The sequence below is a fragment of the Vespa mandarinia genome, chromosome 5, assembly GCF_050613455.1.
Source record: "Vespa mandarinia isolate Hongniang chromosome 5, ASM5061345v1, whole genome shotgun sequence".
Lineage (NCBI taxonomy): Eukaryota > Metazoa > Arthropoda > Insecta > Hymenoptera > Vespidae > Vespa > Vespa mandarinia.
In genome coordinates, this window is record NC_140814.1 from 9,722,513 (window position 1) to 9,745,407 (window position 22,895).

The following is a 22,895-nucleotide window of genomic DNA, read 5'->3' on the forward strand; positions in this document are numbered from 1 at the left end:
GAACTCTTTCAAGAGAAAGGTTTTGTAAATTTTGTTCATACATATATACATATGTCTATATATATATATATATATACACATATGTATATATGTAAATATATATGTACGTATATCTTTTGATCGAAGCTCTTTCAATCATTAGAAATTAGAATTCGTTTAGCTTTAATTCTTTTAGAGAATGATGCCTGGAATTGTATTTATTTATATCATTATAATTACCTAACTCTCATAGTTTGCTTAGCGCGTGAATAGGATGTTTCTTTCGTTTCGTTTTCTTTATATATATATACACTCACACACACACACAGATACAAATTTTTCTTTTATATATACGTACGAACATATACGTTTATGCGAGCTTGCGATAATATTCTAGAGAAATAGTCATGTACAAGACTCAAAGGACGATTAGAAAATATTCCAGCTTCTTGTCGTTACTTCCTTCAAACTTTCTTTAGTCACGCCAAAAATGTTGTTTTTTTTTTTTATCGTTTATTTAAATAAAACTTTATATGAACATCTCGTTCGATGGTGTCTTTTTTTCTTTTTTTCTTGTTTTCTTTTTTTTTTTTTTCTTTTTTTGGACCCAACAAGAAATAATAACAATCGTTCGATAGTCATTTAATTCATTGAAATCCAATTAATTTTCCTCCGATCTGATCTAATGCTTCACTGATATTTTCTTTCACTTTCTTCTTAATATTTTGCGTCGACTGAGAAAAGAAACACATAATCGTGATAAAAATGATCGATGAAAAAACATTGAAATTAATTGTTCACTCGATACTTACCCCAAATGCGGAATTCAAAAAATTACTGAAATTTTCAAAGCCATTAATAAAAGCTTTTCCAATACCGGCCAAATTATTTCCCGTATTACCATATTTTTCTTCTTCCTTTATTCGATCCAATAAAGGTATCGGCATAAAGAAATTCACGAGTAAATCATTGAACGGGAATGAAATCGTTTTTTCTACTAGCGATTGTTCAGACTCATTTTCTAGATGAACAGTTTCCTGAGTTTTTGGAAAATTGGTAAAAATATCAGAAGGATATCGAAGGGATTCCAAGGATTTACGTCCTTGATCTAAAAGTTCGGATTTAATTGCGATAACCGGGGTGACGTTTCTCGCCGCGACTGTCTGAAACAAATCAAATTTTTGATTGTTTTATTATTAATATATTAAGTATATAACAATGAATTCCTTACGATATATAACATTACGATAATAATGATTAGAAGTCGTTAAAAAGATTTACTAGAAAAAAAGATGAGAAAATCCTGTCAGTAATATAATATACAAGTTTGTAATGATCTATCACGTTACGATGAAATTTCATGAAAATTTGCATATGCTAATAGAACTTTCATTTTTTTTTTTTCCTAGTAATTATATATGTATATATATACACACACAGATATATGTGTATATTTATTTATTCATCATAGAATTAATTATAACATATTACAAAATAAAGGTTAAAATAAGAAGGTCGGCAATTACTTTTTTGCAATATTTATGGGCGAAGATATTTATATTTATGGATTGGGGTTGATTATGATAATTATTATTCTTTGTTTTTTTTTTCTTTTTTTTTTCTTTTTTTTTCCTTTTTTTTTACACCATATTGCAATATCTTTTCACGATGTATTATTACCTCAGCTCGGTAGACAATGATGTTTCTGGCCAATGTAATTGTATTGACAAATCTTCCTATGCCGATTCTTATTGCATCACCGATTTGACCTAACAATTCCTATAAAAATCGAGGCGAACATTTTTGACCTTTTCGTATTTTCTTTTTTCTTCCTTTCCTTTTTTTTTTCAACGAATGGCAAATATAAAAAGATAAATATAGAGAAAGAGAGAAATGAAGAGAGAAAGAGAGAAAAAATGAGAGAGAGAGAGAGAGAGAGAGAGAAAGAAAGAAAGAGAGAGAGAGAAAGAGAGAGAGAAAGCGAAAAAAACATTTTTGACCTTTTCGTATTTTTTTTTCTCAACGAATGGCAAATATAAAAAGATAAATATAGAGAAAGAGAGAAATGAAGAGAGAAAGAGAGGAAAAATGAGAGAGAGAAAGAGAGAGAGAAAGAAAGAAAGAGAGAGAGAGAGAGATAGAGAGAGAAAGCGAAAAAAACATTTTTGACCTTTTCGTATTTTTTTTTCTCAACGAATGGCAAATATAAAAAGATAAATATAGAGAAAGAGAGGAATGGAGAGAGAGAGAGAGAGAGAGAGAGAGAATGAGAAAGCGAAAGAAACCACTTTCGAGTAAAAATTCGAATTGAAAGAAAAAAAAAGAAATTTCTCCTTCGCTTGTCTAAAATCGATCGTTAATAAATATTGATTACTGCGTAATCAAAAACTTTCGCAATATAATGTGTAATTACAACAATCGTGATACGCCTTAAAATAATAATAATAATAATAATAATAATAATAATAATAATAATAATAATAATAATAATAATAATAATAATAATAATAATAATAATAATAATAATAATAATAATAATAATAATAGTAATAGTAATAATAATAATAATAGTAATAGTAATAATAATAATAATAATAGAATAATAATAATAATAATAATAATTTTAAAGCTTCTCTTAATAATCTGTTCGTAATTTTTCTACGCAAATTTTCGTCGGAGCTACTGATAATACAATATTATAATATGAAAAATGAACGATGAATTTACTAGAAAAAATTATATTATTATCGAAAATCTTACTTGTGCTTTCTCCAGTTTCGACGGCTTTTGAATGTTTTCTACGTTCAATTCTTCGGTGCTGAGAAGGAATTTCGTTGGTTCTTCTATGGGATAACAGTTTGATGTAGGGAGACACAGAAGGAGAAACTCAAACATCGAAAAAAGTAGCATTTTATTTGAAAAAGCAATCACTCGATGAAGTTCTCAACGTGGCTATTCTGAAATTCTGATGCTAATAAAAATGTTGCAACGTGAATAATTAATATATGAGAAATGATTGTAATTTAATAAGAAAAGAAAAAGAAAAGTTGATTTGAAAGGTGTTTTGAAAAGTTAGTATCTACTGCAGATTAATAAAAAAAAAAAAAGAAAAAAGAAAAGAAAGGAAATAGACACACCTGTTGTATTGTAAAGTAACAGTTTGATTCGTTAATTAAAAATGTTTTAATTTTTATAAAATATCAAATGATCGTTTGGAGTTATCGTTTTATAATAATAATAATATCGATTTACTTTATTTCACTGATTTTTTGTTTAATTCGTCGACAGTACATTCCTGTACGTTTAATATCACGAAAATTATTCAAATTTATTTGATTATTATGAATTAAATAATAATTTTCAATGAATTATTGTTCCGTACGTAATGCTGTTCACTCATTGACTGACAAAGCTGCAATAGTTGGTAACGGACACGAAGTATTCTTACGACACTCAGTTACTTTCATTTTTAGTATTATTGCTCCGTGTAGAAAGCAATGTGTAAACTATGTTAACATCTTACAACGACTACAACAACAAAATCTTTGAAAAATATTATTCAATGTTTAATTATATTTGATCACAGATAAGATCGATTGTTAATGGATAAATTATTAATACAAAAGATATTTATTCATTCATTATATTTTATTATATAATTTTGATTAATGTTTTTATTGTTTTACATATAATGGATATAAGACATTGTCGATTATTAATTGGAAACAAAATCTTAAATGCCAAGCAATGATGTTAAACTTTTGGGTAAGATTGATTCTAAGAATTTTACAACTGCGTCTAAAATATTGCTTAGTAATGATTCAACAATATTAAGTACACTATCGAGGAGATCGGTTATAGCTTTTAGCAAGTATTCAAGTATGTTTGAGGGATTAAAGAATATGTTTCGTACAAGATTAACAATTCCTTGAAGTAGGTTTTCTAATACAGATGGTATAGATGTTAAAAGTTCAACTATGCCTCTGAAAAGTGATGAGACCAAGTTTACTATGCCTTTGATAAGTGATGTGACGAAGTTTATTATGCCTCTGATAGGTGATGTGATCAAGTTTATTATGAAATCCAGTATGGAAGACAGTAGATTATATACTAACTGCAAAATAAATAAGAATAATTGATCAATACAAAGTATAACGAAGAGACAATACATGGTAAAGATTTTTGTAATTTTTTATGCCTTAAGTTATAAGCAGAAATATCTAATATGTTAAAAGATTACTATAACGTACCTTTAATAAGTTAGAAAGGGTATTCCCTCCAGACATTGAACTGTTTCCTTCTGTTCCTGTTAAGCTAATCCCAGTGTTATTACTATTATTATTATTATTGCTAGAATTATCAGATGATCCTGTATTATTACTATTTTCACTTCTTTTGTGTTTTTTATTGTTATGATCGTTTTTGGAATTTGTATTATCTTCTGAACTATCATTATTTTCAGAATCATTGCTGTTTCCTGAACTGCCTTTTCCTTTAGAATTCTTGTTCTTTCCTGAACTACCTTTCTGTTTAGAGTCATTGGTAGTTTCTGAACTATCATTGTCTTTAGAATGATTGCTGTCTTCTGAACTGTTGCCATCTATAGAGTCATTGCTGTTTCCTGAACTGCCTTTTCCTTTAGAATTCTTGTTCTTTCCTGAACTACCTTTCTGTTTAGAGTCATTGGTAGTTTCTGAACTATCATTGTCTTTAGAATGATTGCTGCCTTCTGAACTGTTGCCATCTTTAGAGTCATTGCTGTTTCCTGAACTGCCTTTTCCTTTAGAATTCTTGTTTTTTCCTGAACTACCTTTCTGTTTAGAGTCATTGGTAGTTTCTGAACTATCATTGTCTTTAGAATGATTGCTGCCTTCTGAACTGTTGTCATCTATAGAGTCATTGTTGTTTCCTGAACTGCCTTTTCCTTTAGAATTCTTGTTCTTTCCTGAACTACCTTTCTGTTTAGAGTCATTGGTAGTTTCTGAACTATCATTGTCTTTAGAATGATTGCTGTCTTCTGAACTGTTGCCATCTATAGAGTCATTGCTGTTTCCTGAACTGCCTTTTCCTTTAGAATTCTTGTTCTTTCCTGAACTACCTTTCTGTTTAGAGTCATTGGTAGTTTCTGAACTATCATTGTCTTTAGAATGATTGCTGTCTTCTGAACTGTTGCCATCTATAGAGTCATTGCTGTTTCCTGAACTGCCTTTTCCTTTAGAATTCTTGTTCTTTCCTGAACTACCTTTCTGTTTAGAGTCATTGCTGGTTTCTGTACTGTCATTGTCTTTAGAATGATTGCTGCCTTCTGAACTGTTGCCATCTTTAGAGTCATTGCTGTTTCCTGAACTGCCTTTTCCTTTAGAATTCTTGTTTTTTCCTGAACTATCTTTCTGTTTAGAGTCATTGGTAGTTTCTGAACTATCATTGTCTTTAGAATGATTGCTGCCTTCTGAACTGTTGTCATCTATAGAGTCATTGCTGTTTCCTGAACTACCTTTTCCTTTAGAATTCTTGTTCTTCCCTGAACTATCTTTCTGTTTAGAGTCATTGGTAGTTTCTGAACTATCATTGTCTTTAGAATGATTGCTGCCTTCTGAACTGTTGCCATCTATAGAGTCATTGCTGTTTCCTGAACTGCCTTTTCCTTTAGAATTCTTGTTCTTTCCTGAACTACCTTTCTGTTTAGAGTCATTGCTGGTTTCTGTACTGTCATTGTCTTTAGAATGATTGCTGCCTTCTGAACTGTTGCCATCTTTAGAGTCATTGCTGTTTCCTGAACTGCCTTTTCCTTTAGAATTCTTGTTCTTTTCTGAACTATCTTTCTGTTTAGAGTCATTGGTAGTTTCTGAACTGTCATTGTCTTTAGAATGATTGCTGCCTTCTGAACTGTTGCCATCTTTAGAGTCATTGCTGTTTTCTGAACTGCCTTTTCCTTTAGAATTCTTGTTCTTTCCTGAACTATCTTTCTGTTTAGAGTCATTGCTGGTTTCTGAACTATGTTCGTTGTCTTTAGAATGATTGCTGCCTTCTGAACTGTTGCCATCTTTAGAATCATTGCTGTTTTCTGAACTGCCTTTTTCTTTAGAATTCTTGTTTTTTCCTGAACTATCTTTCTGTTTAGAGTCATTGCTGGTTTCTGAACTATGTTCGTTGTCTTCTGTACTTTGTTGTTTGCTATTTCCAGTCTTTCCAGTGTTTATAGAACTACTTCCACTTCCATTGTTTATATTGGAGTTATTACCTTCTCCGTTTTTTGAGTCATGTGATTTTTTACTCTCTTCATCGTATTCATTTTGTGAATCTTTTGAATTATCAGGTTTTGTATGGCCTCCAAATATATATTTAAAATAATTATGATCTTCCTTGGAATTTTCATTATTATTCTTTAATTTTTTTGAGTTGCTATCATCCAATTTATTGATATTTATATTAGGGTCGTCGTTCTGTGTATTTTCGTTACTCGTTTTAATTTCCGGATTTTCATTTTCAGCCGACTGAAATAAAATATCAGCGATTAGAACTTTTATATTTAAAATATTATTTTATTTCTTTATATACTTACCCTTATGTATCTTAGACCCGATAAGAAATTGTCTCGAAATATCATAGAACGACCCAATACGAGATTCTTTGAAACAATTAAAAGTAGAAACAGACATATTAATTTTCCCATGTTCGAAATTGTTCTCTTTTTCCACTTTCGTTATTTCTGAACCGTTCACAGTGGCTTGTGAAGGAAAAATGCAAGGAAGTCGATGAATTACCTGATTATTTATATCATTACGGGCATTTAAAATGTTCTTTTTTCAGTTTATCGCATTGATAAGATTATTTTAAAATAATCGTTAAGTCGAAGTAAATAAATTGTTTCTTTTTACCAAATTTGTACTCTTCTTAATGATACGGTTAATTCGTTCGTCCTTGTTAATGACTTAACGTAACTATATCTTCAAATGAATGTATTTGTTATTATTTTTTTTTTTTTCATAAAACTTCTAAACAATTGTTGATGCAATATAAACACTTTGTGAAACTTATACTCCAACAAGGAAGTGCTTAGACTCGTAAGAAATTTCCATAGATATGCGATAATATCATAAATGTTTTATTAAATATTAATTTGTTTATTATTTAATTATAGAATAATAATAACATTGCAATATTCGTTGAACGACGAATTATGATGTTATCGATAATAAAAAAAGGGGAATATAGAACAAAGAAAGTAAAGAAATACTATAAAAAATTATAATTAATGTCGTCATATTTATCATCTCGTTTGTATGATTGCAACCTATGTACCTATTATAATAGATAATTGTTTCTTATAAAAAGTAGTCGACGAATAAATACTTCAGAATAAAAAAGAAAAAAATAAATAAAAAAAATAATAATAATAAACGAATGCACCAACCATATGAATACTACGTGATTTTTTTTTTTGTTACGAAGATCATTCGTAATAATATCAAAAGAAAATAATTATAGAAGTATAAAGTAGTAAGATGATAATAAAGATGGTCCAGTCCTCAGCCAACATTATTTCTGAGTAATTGATTTACCGCTGTCAATGTGGAAATCGGTATCTGTAAGGAAAAATTTTTGTAATTGAGGTAATTAAGAAGAAAAAATTAAAAATTAAAAATTAAAAATTAAAGAAAAAAACCAACGATCATTTACATTAAAAATATCGTCAAAGAACGATCCTGGTTTATAAGTTTTCGAACCAACAAAAGTGATGTCACTGCCAGCCGAACTGTCGGCGTTCACTCGTGAGATAATTTCTCCTGATGCACTTGTAGATACTCCACCAGATGCAGTTCCTGATGTACCACTAGATGTGGATGCCGGTATCGGAACTGAAACTGGTATCACCGAACTCGAGTGTAATATTTGTTTCCTCAATGGACCACTGCGAAATCTCTTTCTTAAGTACCAATGATTCAATACCGGTTGTTCTTGTGCCGTGTTAACGTTACTACCTACATTGATATAATATAACGAGTTAGATTATGAGATGCTAAAAGTCTATTCATTCATTCGAATTGTTATTCCTTACCAACTGCAGCATTCCCATTAGCTCCAGCATTAGCTTCAATGACTCCTTTCGAAGATATCAAGCCATTAACAAGTGGAGTAGACTCATTTATCTTTCGATCTTCTTCAATCGATTTATCACGGGAAGTTGGAATCTTTTGTACATTTTCGAATGCACTCTTGCCACTGACATAACCTGTATTCGCATATAGTTCTGCCGATGTACCTGCCTTTGGGAACTGAATTTTTTAAATTTTTAATTTCCTTTTTTTTTGTATGATCATTACAAATATTATACTACTTATGAATAGTTTTAATTAATCGAATACTTACGTATTTCGACTCGGGAATAGGTTCGTTGATCAGGACTACTGATTTTGAGTTTATCTGAAAAGAAAATTCAAACATTCCATTTAGACGAAATGAAATTTATTGATAGATAAAGACAGAGAAAATATTTACCGCTCTTTGGCTCTTATGATTCTTCGGTATTGAGTCTGAAATTAATTGTATATTTGTGTGACTTGTAGATGGTTTAATTGATGCGGCATTATTAGGTACTGTATCATAATAAACATTATTGGAAGTTTTGGCTGCTGGTTGATTATTTCCAAGTCCAGCGTCCGCGAAAAGAGTACCGGCAATAGGATTATTCGAATTTCCACTTCCGTCCAGGATTCCTGCTAGTCCAGCTTTGGCTTCTGGTTGATTATTTCCAAGTCCAGCGTTCGCGAAAAGAATACCGGCAATAGGATTATTCGAATTTCCACTTCCGTCTAGGATTCCTCCAAGTCCAGCTCTGGCTGCTGGTCGATTATGTCCAAGACCAGCTTGGGCATATAAGCCACCACCTAACAACGACACTTATATATCTTTCTTTTGAAAAAAGAAAAAGAAAAAGAAAAAGAAAAAGAAAAGATTTATTTCTCACCTGTGTTTGCATTATCACCATTAAGTAGTCCACCTAATCCAGCAGACGCTTGTGGACCAAACGGTGTTCCAGCACTTGCATGAAGTCCTCCACCGGCTTGAGAATTACCAAGAAGACCACCGAGACCAGTTTCAGCATGATATCCAGCAAAATTCACACGAACACCGTCTTTTGTGAATTGTAAAAATGGTAGCTACGATAAATCAAATGAAATTTTATGTTGGAGCATGTATCGATTGGTAATTAAAATATCGATCAGTTATTATTACTATTACTATAATAAATTACTATTATTACTATTATAATATTATTACTATTATTAAAACTATTATAAATATTATTATAAATATTATTATAAATATTATTATAAATATTATAAATATTATTTATTATAATAAAATTATAGACGCATAATATTTCATGCTATTATATAATATTTGGTTAAAATGTATTCAAGGTTGATATTGAAGTAATTATAGTTTTTATGTATAATTTCAATGAATAATTACGTTTGACAGATAAATTTCAAATTATTAGACATCTTGTCATTTTTCAACTGAAATGATTACGTCTATTATATATACTATTGTTTTAGAAGGTTCAATAGTTCAATAGCAATGGAATAGTTTTTGCAAGTCATTTTTCACATATCGGACAGGGAATACTCTGTTTTTTATTTTTTTTTTTTTTTTTTGTTCAAATGAATATTCGATAAGTTATTATTTTCAAAGAAAAGATACTTAATCGTTTCTTAGTATTTATAAGTTTCAAAATTATAAATATTAATAATACAACTAAAATTGTTAAATAATATAATCGGTAGTTGAATATGATTGATGATTTAATCAGATTACGTTAACGTTACTTTCTCTAATTGATTTTATTGTTTCTTTTCCAATTTTTTTTTTTTTTTTTTATTTAATTATATTATTTCTTGTTCTTTTTTTCTTTTTTCATTTTTGTTTCGTTTAAATCGGTTCTATAACAATCTTTAAGTTATCAATTTTTCGAGATATCATTATTGATCATTGATGATTAATTAATTAACATTTTTCAAAGAATGTTTGAAATAATTTATCGAATTTGAAAAAATAAAAATATCGCTTACCCCACCGGAAGATTCTTGAACAATATCTTCCAGTTTTTTAGCATCGATTAGAAAAGAAAAAAACAAAAAGAGATTCACTATTAGAAGGACATCGTTAACGTTCACTTTTCTCGTCGCCATCTTCTTCTATACTGAACGAATCAGGTAAGGCTGCTGCCAACCAACACTAATTTCTACAAATGAAGCTATCTCCGGTAGTAGGGAGAAACACAGACGATTGAACGTTAATATCATCGTTAAACATCGTGTCATTTCTTTGATTTGTCGTGGATAGTTATATACAGGTAAAAATTTATAAATTAGTATCGTCGAAATGAAATTGATAAAAATTTTAGACTTTAATCCTTTCAAATGTCACGATTATTAAAAAATCAGATGGCAATCTTATATCTTATATTTTATAACAACGTGAATAAATTCTTCCTCTTTTTTTTATTATCTTTTTTTTTCTTCCTCATTATTATAGTTTTTTCTTCTATCTTTTAATCGTCATAATTCGGCAACTTTTAGAATACGATTTTTAATACGCGTAATATTACATAATATATATATATATATATTACAAATTATATATAATTATATATAAATATAAAATTATATAAAATTATATAAAATTATATATAAATATATTACAAATTATATATATATATATATATATATATATATATATATATATATATATATATATATATATATATAATGTGTGTCTTTTTTCGAAGAGAAAACATACTGTTCGACGATACAATATTAATAATTAACGTCGATGGTCAGCTTAAAAATGCATGCCTTTTTTTTTTTTTTTTTTTTTTTAACCTTTTAATCATGTAAAAAATATTCACCTCGTTTATGTTTTATTCATGAAGCTTTTGTTCGTACATTCGAAGCCTATCATTTACATACACGTATATATCTATGTATACATATCTATGCATACATATCACGTATGCTCGTTCTCTGTTCTTTTTAAAATTTATCGAATTCGAGAGATACCTTGATTTTGTCTTTATTTTTTTGAAAATCAAAAGAGGAGATAATATATATATATATAGGAAGTGTAATAGTTCTCGAGGACAATCAAAGTTTTACATAGGAGAATCACGTATAAGATTGCTCGAATGAATCATTCAATGTTCTTGAAACATGACTTTTGATCTTTGAATCGATTAAAATTATGAGAATTTTTATCTTTTCAATGTTTAGCACACTCATCGTCTGGGATAAATAAACAAAAAAATAAAGATCTTTAATGCAATATGTAAGAGGAATCAGCGTCATTGTTTTTTTATTCAATCAATATAATTATTCACAAAGGTATTCGAACTTTTATCTTGAGGATGATTTATGCTCAACTCATTGCTAAAAATCATTTGTAATTCACCCTAATTTTACATTGACATTAAATTTATACGAAGAAAAAAACAAAAAAAAAAAAAGGAAAAAAAGGAAAAGAAAAGAGAAATAAAAAAACAAATTATTCACTCTCACATGTCCATTAAACGTAAACGAATAAGTGCATTTTTATATGCACTTTATTATTATTTTTATATGCACATTATATTCTAACCGGTTTTCATTGGTCGGATAATTCTTGTGACGTACTTCCTATGATAATGAAATTCAATAGAACGAGATATTTCAATAAACTAAACGATTGATCAATAATCTGTAAAATGAGAATTTATAAAATGACTAATTACATTTGACGCAATTTATAATCTTAAAAATCGTTCGTTGTAATAGTTAATGTTAATAATAAAAAAAAATATACATATATATATATATATATATATAAAATTGTAAACAAAATTCTAGAAAAAATTAAATTAAAGTAGATTCAAACAAACGTAATCTTGGTATTTCGTGGAGCTATTTTATTCTCTAACGGTGGTTGCTCGTCGTATCGATATCTAGATCTGTCCTTTCTCCTTGTCGAAATATTGTCAAATATTGGATCATTTTGTTCGTCATTGATCGACGGCGCTATCTTATTCTGAATTTTATCTTTCGATGGATTCAATGAAAAATGCCCGAAAAAAGTTCCGATCGATCCATTACCTTCGTCGATATTCTCGTGTACCTGATATATGTTAGAACCATGTCCGCCACCACCAAGAATTTCATGTACACCTGAAAAATCATATCTATTATACCAGACTTTCTCTCCCTCGGGCATACGTAACTATAATAATAATTATTCTCTTAAACGAAAGACATCCAACGGAGATTATTAACACACGTTGCACATTCCCGTCGAAAGGAATTCTTACGTAAAGTACTCATAAGTGCATCGTAAAATGCACGTCGTTAAAATGACGGAATTTTTTTTTTTTTTCCTTATTTTTTCTTTCTTTCGTTTGTTCGTTTTTTTATTTTTTTTATTATTATTATTTTTTTTCTTTTTTTTCATCGAGAACATTCTTCACATATTAATGATATTAATGATATTTATCGCGTTAATACGTCGATATTAATTATTTATTTTCATATTTAATCGATACCTCCATGGCTTCCATGAGTTCCATGATTACCGCCATGACCATCACTCAGACAACAGTGATAATTTCCAAGAAAGGTATGTATCTGTTGAGGTCTGTAAATGACACCATGATGGCCAATAAAAAGCTTCGTCAATGAATTTAATCCAAAAGGATCATTTTGATGATGTCTCGGATATCTCGATGCTTTCTTTTGCAATCGTTCATTTTGTATTTGTTCTCTTCTTAATCTTTGTTCCTCTCGTTGAGCCTGTATCCTATCGCGTCTCTCCTGACGTCTCTTTTGAATTTCATCAGCGTTTTCTAATCTCTGTGACGAAGTTGTTTTTACGAGTTTTCCAACGGCCTCCAACGTTGAAATTGGAATCTACAAGATGAATACAGACCAGTTTAATACGTAATCGATTACAACGTTCTCTTGATTTGATCTTAAAGCGAAAGTAGATTACATACGTAGAGAGAAAGAGAGAAAGATATAGAGATAGAGAAAGAGAGAGAGGGAGAGAGAGAAAGAGAACAATATAGAAACAAAGTTCATAATGGTTGACCTGAAAAATGTTGTCGATCGTTTCTTTATTTTCCGGTGTGAACGATTGCGCCGCTATTGCAGTTTGTTTAACCGCCGTAATTGGAATCTGTGTTGATTTAAATTATTTAATTAAGAAAAAGGAAAAAAAAAGAAAAGAAAAAAAAATCAAAGATTAAGATAATCTTTGATCTCAAATACTCACGTTAAATATTTTATCGATTACACCTTCTTCCTGGTCAAGATGATCTCCATTAATCTGGCGTTGTGAAACAGCCTAAAAAAATATTTACTAATAATTACACAAAAAAATATTATATATTTGTATTGGATAGTACGACCTAACGTAGAACGAGTTAATATATTTACTTTGTTCGACTTTTTCAAGTTTTCGTTATTCTTAACATGTAAATATATTCAAGATCGAGATCACGAAAATTAATAAAATCGATTTTATTTTTTTCACGTCAACTACGACTTACATATATTATTTTCGAGTATTTTATCTATTCATTTGTCATTATCACTATGCTGTTTATTTATTGACACATTCTTAAAATAATGATAATAATAATTGATTAAATAACCAATGTTTATACAATACAGCAAAGTCAGTGAAATGATTAATTTAATTAAAAAGTTACAAAAATGAACAAATATTTTCAAATTTTTATTATTTATAAATGTCTATTATAAGATCTGTACGTTACGTAATGATAATTTAATTATTTAATTATTATTTAAACTTACATCCTCCAATGCAGTAGCGAGAGCAATGACACCAATCAGAAAGTAAACTCGCATGATCGAGCGAAAAGGAAAGGTGCTGAGAAAGCTGCCTTTCATTCAGCATCACCAGTCCAGATACGATTGCCAAGAAGATCGAGTGAACCGATCTATAAGGGCGCGATCAAGAGATCCCACGCTGATTCCCGGCCAATCGGAATTCGGTTGCTCATGAAACCATTTTTTTTTTAATTCTCCTTATCGAGGAAAGGTGCTTTCTACATAACGTAATATAAATATACACGTAATGGACGGTCATCGACTTCTTTTATAATCTTCTCTCCTTTTTCATAATACCAATATCTTTCTCTTTTCTTTACCTTTTAATTTACGTACGTGTAATAGTGACATATCTCATGCGTAGGCTTTGTAGTAAGTTGTTATGCAACTTAACATCCTAATAAGTATACCGATTATGTAACTAGACATTAAGTTTGTTCGACGAGAATGAATTAATCATTTTTAAAAAAAAAGCTTTTCATTTTCGAATATATATATATATATATATATATATATATATATATATATATTAGGGGAAAAAGAAATCCATTATTTTTGCATGAACTTTAAGATTTTATTTAATATGTTTCGGATTGTCCGATTTGGGTCAAATAAAAAAAAAAAAAAATAAATCAAATAATGGATTTCTTTTTCCTTAACCTAATATATTATAATTTTCGATGTTCGTAGATTTTTTTTTACGATATAATTTGTGACACAATTTATTACTAAATGAAATGCTCATAAAGTTTGTACAATTGTTATTACATTTCGATATTATTGAAAATTGTTAAGTATCTAAAATTATATTACATTGTGGTGACGACATTTAAGTTGTGACATATCACACGTGTCGTAATGTGTAATTAACTTGTTTCTTTTTTTCTATAACCGATCTTTGGCTGTTTCATCGTTCAATAATTATAATTAAATTATGACGTTATTTTACGTCTAAGAGAAATCCGTTCTATTTTGCACGTGCGCGCGCAAACACATGCATACACACACACGCATACACACATACATACACACACATATATATATACACTAATTCCCAGCAGATCCGTTTTCAATAGGCATTGGGATTATCTTGCAAGTACGTTCCTACTTGCTTACCAAGGTCTTTTCTAAATTCATTCACATTAACATCCGATTGCTAGAAAAAATGAAGTTTGAAATGTTCGATTAGAAATATTCTTAAAAAAAAAGGAAAAGAAAAATATGCTATATAAAAAACTACAAATTATATAGATCTTACTTTAAGGGCATCCTGCCATTCGATGTTAAATAATCGAATTAATCCTTTGATGTTTCTGGTAATTAATGATTGAAGTTCGCTCCTTGTAAGTAATGGAGTTTGCTTCATGTTCGTCATCGTAGCTTCTGTCGTCATTGTGGTCTCATTTCGTTCGTTTATCATCGACGTTTTACTTGATTCCATCAACGAATCACTGATCATTGATTTACTAGTTGTTGTATCTGGTCCAATACTATTACTAATTATTGAACTAATTTGTTTAATCGCCGATTGAGTGTCGTTGAATGTCTGAAAAATATGTTCGTAAAAAAAAAAACAAATTCAAAACAGTGCCTGACAAATGGCAACCGGATATACACCTGTGTCATGTTATTGCATATAAAACGAGAAACATTTTCACGACAATGTTAAACAATGTTATATCAAAAATATGTTTGTTATATATATTATCGATGAATATTTGTAAAGATTAAAATTTTTTAAAATCTTTATTGATTTATTTATTTACCAATTTTTTTTCTTCTACTTATTTTTTCTTTTCTTTTTTTTTTTTTTTTTTTTTTTTCTTTTAATTTTACCTCAAATGCGATCTTTGCAAGGGTCCAAAAAAATCCTGGCCTCTGTTTACGAACTTGCCTGACGACCCTCTTCGTTTCTTCCGGCATGATAGATTCCGAAATGATTTTATCATTGATAGAATTTTTCGTCTCGAAATCCTTCTCGTTTGATTCGTCCGACAGCATTCTCTCGAGCATATTCATTTTTTCAAGAATTTCTTCATCCAACCAAACATTATCCTCATCGTTCTTATCGGGACGACGTTTTTTATCAAGAATATCCTGTGATGGAGCGACGTAATCATAGTTCGATGAGCTCGATGGCGAGAAATTCAAATGATTCTTTCTTAAAATATTATTTTCGAGATCTGAATCTACAGGAGGTGAGTATTGATAATATGTTTCCGGTACGTCGTATTTGACACGATCGTTTGATTCAATTCTATAATCCTCATAATAAGTTCCATATGGCATCAAGTATAAATTTTGACAGTCAGACATTTTTGATCCAAAGAAAGCCAACAATAGCCAACCGGCAATCCAATGATGAAATAACAACGAAGACATCTAAAAAAAGTTATGATTTATTTTTATTATAATTGTAACGTTATTTTTATTAACATAATTCTTCTTTTGTTTATTTCTTGACAATATAATATGTCGAAAGTAAAGTCGTATCGAAAGATCGTAAAAGTTCGGCTACGATCCAAAGTGAGAGTCACGAAGGATGAATAAAGAAGAAAGATCCGAAGAATTATGTAAACTCGATACGACTCATGGAGGAAGGTTTTACCGAAGAAATATAGTTAGTGGGGAATAAAGAAACCCGTGCGATTCAATGAACGACAGAAGACTCGAGATAACGTTTAACTCTCCCTCGAATTAAAATATCCCATTCTTCTCACGTAAAACACGTTCTAAGTTTTCCACGAAGAAGTCCCAAAGGAATAACAAATTTTTTTTTTAGAAAGATCTTCTCTCGTTTTATGATCATGAAAAGTTACGTTTTATCTTCTTTGTATTCTTTTTTTCGTTCTGGTTTTCTTTCTTTTTTTTTTTTCTTTTTTTTTTTTTAATTTAGTCAGGAATTTAATGAAAGCTTTTTTTCTTCTTCCTTCTCTTTCAGGCTCCTCTTCCTCTTCTTCTTCTTCTTCTTCTTCTTTTCTTTTTTCTTCTTCTTCTTCTTCTTCTTCCTTCTCTTTTTCTACGTCTTTAAGAATTCGTGAAACGAAAAATCTTTATTTCGTTCGAAAATTTTCTTTATTTCTTTTTTTTTTTTTTTTTTTTTTTATCTTCACGTACCTTTATCTTTCGTCCTTTTACTTTTTCTAAATATGAATCGTTAATAAACAATCAATTAAGATTTTCGTTGATTATTATTCTTACGTGTTAATTATGCGAAAGGATCTTTTCTTTTCAATGATAACTTGTTGTTATAAAAAAAAGAGAAAAAAGTTCGTTTGTAAAGAAGGACGACGACTTTCTTAAACGTTCGAAATGTTACTGTTCAATGAACGAACGGTATATCGAGTTTTCTTTTAACGGAGGTCGTGTTTCGAGCTTTATCGAACGATTCATTATGCTTTAGAGATTCTACGTGACGTGTCTTATGTCAAAGGCGTGATTCGAATTTGATTTCAGGATATATTTCGAGAATTACGAAATGAATCGATGAGAAATCGATTATCGGCCCGTGTGACGAAAATGTTTCGAAAATTCGTATCACTTTGAGAATCACGTACGAGCATTTAGAAACTTCAATATATTGTTATTAGATGTCCTATTTCTATATATGACTAATATATCTTTATTTATTTAAAAAAAAAAAAATTCATTTCATTCGCAATTTCAAACTATGCCGTATTCATTGCGAAAGATTTATTTTGAATGAAAAAAAAATAAAAAAAAAAAAAAAAAAAAAATAAAAGGAAGAACAATTTTGTTACACTCGAAGATAATATATATTATCGCATATGTTTATAACTGTAAACATTTCAAGGTTAATTTATTTTAATAAGATTAATTAATTTATATATGTGTGTATATATATATATATATATATATATATATATATATATATATGTTTGTAACGTAAAACAAAACATATTATTCGAGTGTTCATTTTAATTTGAAATCATTTTTGAATTTGACAAATTTAAATGAATTTCGATCGACATTTGGATTCAATGTAATCGTATATGTAAACGATATCACATTTAACCGATAATTTCAACTATTATCTGTTAAAAATAGTATTCATGTAGGAAACATTTAAATATTATTAAAATGCAAAACAACAAACATCAGCAATTTTCATTATCTAACTTCCTGTATCATTAAAAATATCTTGTGTAAAAGCAAGTGACTATTTATTTTAGTAAATATTCCTCATAAATTGTAATTTAACATTTATTTACGTTGTCGTGAAAAAAAAAAAGAACGAAACGTAAGTTATTTTTGTTTTGTATAATTATTTATCGTACAGAAAGAAAAGTTTCTATGTGAAATGACATGCGTGCAACGACATCTTAGATGAAGCATTACAAATCAAGAATCGTAGATTCGTAATAGCGAATGTTCACGAGACTTTCTAACGTAATTTCCTTTACGTGGAACATCATAGTAGAAAGATTTCGTTCGATTAGAAAAATACGCACGGTTATTGAACTAATTCGAGGATGATTTTATCTCTTCATTTCCTTTCATTATATTTTTCAATATCACGAGAGAATCGTTTGTCGAGTTACGTGTAATTTATTTTTCTTATAGCATACACTTATGCGAACACATACACGCGTAGACACACTCACACATACACACGCACACACACACACACACACACACGATTAATATCGATATTTCGATCGATCAATAGATCAATCTACCGTAATGAAATTAATAACACTATTGTGATAGTGTATTGTCGATAAACGTATGTATCGTAGTTTCTAATTTTCTTTTTTTTTCTTTTTTTTTTTTTTTTTTTTTTAAAGAGAAACACTTTCCTTTTTGATAATCATTACGATCAACGATCATCGAGTAATTCGTTCGTTCAACATCGTCGATGGATCGCACGGTACTCGAACGTCCTTGCTTTCGTGAAACTGGCGGAATCAAACGACCACGTGGATCTTAACTCGCCACTTAACCGGCCATCTTTTACTTTCACTCTCGATCGCTCGCAAGACCACGTGTTTTCACGTATAAACGTAACACCATTTCTTACTTAGTATTATATATTTAAACGCCCTCGTTCTTACTTCATCGTTAATTAGTTTCGAGACTCATCGAAATTAAAATGTGATTTTCCATGTGAGTCAGCTTATTAAAATCGTAAAATAATTTATTCATTCAAATCGCTTTATTTATTATTGATTTTAACGATATCTTTTATACTTACGTATATATTACAAAAAAAAAAAAAAAAAAAAAAATAAAGAAAAAAAAGAAAAATAGTAATGCCTTATTTGAATATAGTTTAACGATTATGTGCTTTGTTAATATAATTTTTAATATCTCAAATAAAATAACAATTGGATGATTACAAATCTCGAAATATTTCCACTCGCGTGCACAAACCGTATAGATAAAAGTTTCTCTATTACGGAATTAACGAACGTTTCGCTATTATAATTAGTTCGGTAATCACATATATACATAACTTTCTCTCTCCCTCTCTCTCTCTTTTTTTTTTTCTTTGATAAGATTCTTCGAAAAATAAATCTTCTTTTCTTATTCTTTAAATGATGATTTAAAAGTCTTTTTAAAGAATGCTTTAAATGAAACGAATACTCAGCTCTGAAATAGTTGCCTCAGGCTGTGGTCGTTTTACGTCACTATTCTAACCAGTAAAACCTGTTTTTAGATTATTATGAAATATAATTTTTGGAAGGATATTGACCTTACAATTTGAACTTAAGAATCTATCGATTCTAATCGAAACGATCGAAATGATCGATTATTTTGAATTTAAAGTTTTCCTTTTCTCTATTTTACAGTTAATTTTCTACTACTTAATTAACAAAACAAAAAGCATTACGTAAATTCGTATTTTATAAATATTCACGTTTTAAGGATTTGTGTAATTCCTTATCAAACCGTCAACGTAAAATTTTCTTTTATGTCAATTTAACGATATAACGAGATGACGATAATAAGCATGAAATAATTGAAATAATTGAAAGGAAAATTTTTATGCTCACCGTAAACAAAAGAATCGTTCGTAGAAAATTATTCTTTACGGAAGGATTACGCAGAAAGACATTTCTCTCGATCCTCGAAGAGAACTGATCATACTTGCTTATCTCGAAATATCTCACCGTAGTATGTCATAAAAAAGGGGGAAGAAAGAAAAAGAACAAGAAAGAAAAGTAAATAGCATTTATGTACAATTTATATATATATATATATATATATATATATATATATATATTTCTTGTCTGATTGCTACGTAAGTGACATACATCAAATATAAGAACAAGTTAATTATACATTTCTTATCCTTTTTTTTTCGTTTGTTCGTTCGAGAACGATTTGAAATCGAACATAATGAGATTTATCAAAGTTCGAAATAAGGGACAACAATTAATTTCAAGAAAAAAGAAAAGAAAGAAATAATTAAATTTAATGCGAAACGACGTAACTAAACATTAAGTGAACGTTCGTTAATGTTATGCAAATACATCTGGCAAGTATGTCGGTCCGAACTTAGTAAAAATGAAAGAAAGAAAAAAAAAGAAAAGAAAAAAGAAAAAAATAAAGAACGAATAGAACGACGTGTTTTACATAACGAAGATATAACAAACTCGTAGTTATGAAATTTCTCGTTGTCTCTTCTTTTCTTCATAATTCGCGAATGACCGAAATGACGTCAACGAATCTGACTTTTAAATATTTATCAAATTCTCATAAATTATTTCCTTCGTTTTCGTATTAAATGAAATTTATCTCCGTACGTTTTGAAATTGAAATCGTTCGTTCGAATCTCGTTGAAAGTTCTTATTTCTTTTATTCTTTTTTATTTTTATTTTTTTTTTTTTTAACGTAACCAAAAAAGAAAAAACCAAAGAAAAGAAAAGTGACAACAACGAACAAACGATTAATTCAATGCAACATAGAAAATCTTATTAATCGATTGAAAAATAAGTTCGTTCCTAGTCTTACCTTTGAAATTTTTTTCCACAAAAATATCGAATTTACTTTTACAAACACAGAAAGTAATTAATTTGTTACGTAGTCGACGGATCGATTTCGAATTTGTTTCGTTTGAAAAAATTTCTAATAATCTGTGGAATGAATCGAGCGCGAAAATAAGACAGAGTGCATCTTGTCGGCCGGTAGAAACGACACTAACGAGATGAGTCTCTCTCTCTGAGTTTTCAATGTGTTTCGTATCAGCTACGAAGGTCATCCACATTTTTAAGAAGTGAAATATCTTTGTCTTTCGTGTTTGAACCGAACAAATCCACTTAAATTCTTTATTGGACTAACCTTTGTTAGTTTTTTTTTGCTCCGCCATACCATCCATATGTCATCTTTCCATGTCGTAATAACACGTAAATATTTCATTCTATTGAATAACTCGCTTGAATATGTTATAAATCGTGGAAAATTATGAAATTATCATCATTAATTTGTTCACAAATTTTATAGGAAAGAAGCAAAAAAAAAAAAAAATGAAAAAAAGATTTGTTAATGGTCTTCGATTGCATTATTCGTTTTACATAATATTTAAATTTTGTAAGAATTTATTTAGGATCTTGAATTACGCAAAAAGGATTCTATTAATGCTGACTGTAGAAAAAGAGAAAGAAAAAAAAAAAATAAAGAGAAAAAAGAAAGCTTATATTACGATATGAATATGTCATTTCGATGATGAATATATCAGCCTGAAGTATGATAATCCTTACGACAGATAAGTACGTAGGAAAGTAATTCAAAGGTGTTATTTTTCAAAGTACATCGAACCAGAACCACGCCTAGCATATACAATGATAATGTTTACACTTGATCGATGTAATTCTACGAGAAGACATTCTTATCGATAAGGTTTTAAATATACTTGTATATGTAATTACAGAAAACTGAAAAAAAAAAAAAAGAAAAAAAAAATAAACTGAAATACCTGATTCCATTAATAAGTCGAGGATACGACTTGAATTCCTACTTTTGTGAAATACATTAAATTCTCTATTATTTGCGAAGTCAATTCTTATTGATTCTTCATTGATTAAAAAGAAAAAGAAAAAAGGATAAAGAGAAAGAAAAATATACAGATAAAATGATCAAAAAGAAACGTCGTTATTAACACATAAATATATGAGTAAATATATATATGTGAAATAGATACGTATATGTATATATATATTTATATATATGTATCACGTAGATAAATAGGTAAGTGCAGTGTCAAAGTGCATAATTGTTTTTTCCATTTACATTCACTTCTTCAAGGTAAAAGATCTAATGTTTCGTAACGTTTCTTTCGTCGTTCTATTTCGCTGTTATTTATATTTTTTTTTCTAATACACGACGATCTCTTATACATATGTATATAACATTGTCAAAAAGAAAAAATCATTCACGAGAAAAGAAAAAACCGTACATTTTTTTATTTCTTATTTGTTTTCTTTCTGTTTGTTTGTTTTTTTCTTCCTTTCTTTCTTTCAAAATGCAAACGATAAAGAGGAAAACAAGAGAGAGAGAGAGAGAGAGTTTCTAATTCATTCAATTGTTTAAATCTACGTGATAATTTATTAATATCAAGATTAATCGAGTGATATCATTAAAAAATTTTTCTTGATTTTTCTTTTTTCTTCGAAACAAAAAAAGAAAATTAATGATACTACATAATACCATGGAATTTTGCATTTACTTATAAAATTTATATATGTGGAATATTGTAAGAGAAAGAAATGGAAAGGAAAAAAAAAAGAATGAAAAACTGGTTGTTAATGTCCTACTTAATTTATTGCGTATTTTCAAGTGTATATATATATATATATATATATATATATATATATATATATAAACTGGAAATTGTCGATCGGTTAGGTCGATCAATTTCTACAAAATTTTATTACTTCATTTAGCACACACGCAGTTTTTTTAATAAAACGTTATTCGCGTTTCTTCTCAATTCTTTCATCACCCGTTACGTGAATTCCCCGCAAGCATGAAATTATCGATTATCTCGAAATAACTGAGATGACTGTCTCA

At 28.9% G+C, this 22,895-nt stretch overlaps 5 protein-coding genes across 11 annotated transcripts; all 5 read right to left on the minus strand.

The window, feature by feature from the left end:
- Positions 1–462: 462 nt before the first annotated feature.
- LOC118448496 (uncharacterized) lies at positions 463–3,544 on the minus strand. 5 transcript variants are annotated; one of them, XM_085657359.1, is made up of 5 exons: positions 3,232–3,544; positions 2,740–2,936; positions 1,660–1,758; positions 792–1,142; positions 463–713 (listed from the first exon to the last, which is right to left on the minus strand). In XM_085657359.1, exons 2-5 carry the CDS (start codon positions 2,887–2,889, stop codon positions 627–629), a joined length of 687 nt encoding a protein of 228 aa, XP_085513485.1. In that variant the 5' UTR covers positions 2,890–2,936; positions 3,232–3,544; the 3' UTR covers positions 463–626. The 5 variants fall into 5 exon arrangements, with proteins under 5 accessions (XP_085513485.1, XP_085513484.1, XP_085513483.1 ...); XM_085657358.1 differs by having other exon boundaries at positions 2,740–2,950; XM_085657357.1 differs by having other exon boundaries at positions 3,117–3,544.
- A 64-nt stretch (positions 3,545–3,608) lies between these two features.
- LOC118448490 (uncharacterized) lies at positions 3,609–6,732 on the minus strand. Its single transcript, XM_035881812.2, has 3 exons — positions 6,542–6,732; positions 4,230–6,473; positions 3,609–4,093 (listed from the first exon to the last, which is right to left on the minus strand). The coding sequence occupies exons 1-3, from the start codon at positions 6,650–6,652 to the stop codon at positions 3,713–3,715; spliced, it is 2,736 nt and encodes a 911-aa protein (XP_035737705.2). The 5' UTR covers positions 6,653–6,732; the 3' UTR covers positions 3,609–3,712.
- Positions 6,733–7,061: 329 nt separating this feature from the next.
- LOC118448492 (uncharacterized) lies at positions 7,062–10,216 on the minus strand. Of its 2 annotated transcripts, none has more exons than XM_035881821.2 (7): positions 10,056–10,216; positions 8,948–9,140; positions 8,479–8,867; positions 8,350–8,403; positions 8,039–8,255; positions 7,660–7,961; positions 7,062–7,565 (listed from the first exon to the last, which is right to left on the minus strand). In XM_035881821.2, the coding sequence occupies exons 1-7, from the start codon at positions 10,173–10,175 to the stop codon at positions 7,509–7,511; spliced, it is 1,332 nt and encodes a 443-aa protein (XP_035737714.2). In that variant the 5' UTR covers positions 10,176–10,216; the 3' UTR covers positions 7,062–7,508. The 2 variants fall into 2 exon arrangements, with proteins under 2 accessions (XP_035737714.2, XP_085513481.1); XM_085657355.1 differs by having other exon boundaries at positions 8,479–8,879.
- Positions 10,217–10,893: 677 nt separating this feature from the next.
- LOC118448494 (uncharacterized) lies at positions 10,894–14,337 on the minus strand. The gene is made up of 5 exons (XM_035881827.2): positions 13,827–14,337; positions 13,282–13,353; positions 13,099–13,185; positions 12,554–12,917; positions 10,894–12,182 (listed from the first exon to the last, which is right to left on the minus strand). Exons 1-5 carry the CDS (start codon positions 13,920–13,922, stop codon positions 11,890–11,892), a joined length of 912 nt encoding a protein of 303 aa, XP_035737720.1. The 5' UTR covers positions 13,923–14,337; the 3' UTR covers positions 10,894–11,889.
- Positions 14,338–14,455: 118 nt separating this feature from the next.
- Positions 14,456–21,016, minus strand: LOC118448493 (uncharacterized). Of its 2 annotated transcripts, none has more exons than XM_085657225.1 (4): positions 20,841–21,016; positions 15,699–16,244; positions 15,121–15,408; positions 14,456–15,018 (listed from the first exon to the last, which is right to left on the minus strand). In XM_085657225.1, the coding sequence occupies exons 2-4, from the start codon at positions 16,242–16,244 to the stop codon at positions 14,932–14,934; spliced, it is 921 nt and encodes a 306-aa protein (XP_085513351.1). In that variant the 5' UTR covers positions 20,841–21,016; the 3' UTR covers positions 14,456–14,931. The 2 variants fall into 2 exon arrangements, with proteins under 2 accessions (XP_085513351.1, XP_035737719.1); XM_035881826.2 differs by lacking the exon at positions 20,841–21,016 and adding an exon at positions 19,880–20,018 and having other exon boundaries at positions 14,458–15,018.
- Between the last annotated feature and the right edge of the window lie 1,879 nt (positions 21,017–22,895).

Bases quoted from the DNA above. Each gene is read 5' to 3' on its own strand.
- LOC118448496 (XM_085657359.1), bottom strand. From the start codon at position 2,889: ATGCTACTTTTTTCGATGTTTGAGTTTCTCCTTCTGTGTCTCCCTACA. The intron at 1,759-2,739 runs GTAAGATTTTCG...CGATTTTTATAG, and splicing joins CGAAACTGGAGAAAGCACAA to GAATTGTTAGGTCAAATCGG. The intron at 1,143-1,659 runs GTAATAATACAT...GATTTGTTTCAG, and splicing joins TCATTGTCTACCGAGCTGAG to ACAGTCGCGGCGAGAAACGT.
- LOC118448490 (XM_035881812.2), bottom strand. From the start codon at position 6,652: ATGGGAAAATTAATATGTCTGTTTCTACTTTTAATTGTTTCAAAGAAT. The intron at 6,474-6,541 runs GTAAGTATATAA...ATTTTATTTCAG, and splicing joins CGGGTCTAAGATACATAAGG to TCGGCTGAAAATGAAAATCC. The intron at 4,094-4,229 runs GTACGTTATAGT...TTTATTTTGCAG, and splicing joins CCCTTTCTAACTTATTAAAG to TTAGTATATAATCTACTGTC.
- LOC118448492 (XM_085657355.1), bottom strand. From the start codon at position 10,175: ATGGCGACGAGAAAAGTGAACGTTAACGATGTCCTTCTAATAGTGAAT. The intron at 9,141-10,055 runs GTAAGCGATATT...GATTTATCGTAG, and splicing joins TTCAAGAATCTTCCGGTGGG to CTACCATTTTTACAATTCAC. The intron at 7,566-7,659 runs GTAAATGATCGT...TTTTCCTTACAG, and splicing joins TCTTTGACGATATTTTTAAT to ATACCGATTTCCACATTGAC.
- LOC118448494 (XM_035881827.2), bottom strand. From the start codon at position 13,922: ATGAAAGGCAGCTTTCTCAGCACCTTTCCTTTTCGCTCGATCATGCGA. The intron at 13,186-13,281 runs GTGAGTATTTGA...AAATCAACACAG, and splicing joins TAATCGATAAAATATTTAAC to ATTCCAATTACGGCGGTTAA. The intron at 12,183-12,553 runs GTATCGATTAAA...ATGATTTTTCAG, and splicing joins AACTCATGGAAGCCATGGAG to GTGTACATGAAATTCTTGGT.
- LOC118448493 (XM_085657225.1), bottom strand. From the start codon at position 16,244: ATGTCTTCGTTGTTATTTCATCATTGGATTGCCGGTTGGCTATTGTTG. The intron at 15,409-15,698 runs GTAAAATTAAAA...CATATTTTTCAG, and splicing joins TTGCAAAGATCGCATTTGAG to ACATTCAACGACACTCAATC. The intron at 15,019-15,120 runs GTAAGATCTATA...CATTTTTTCTAG, and splicing joins AATGGCAGGATGCCCTTAAA to CAATCGGATGTTAATGTGAA.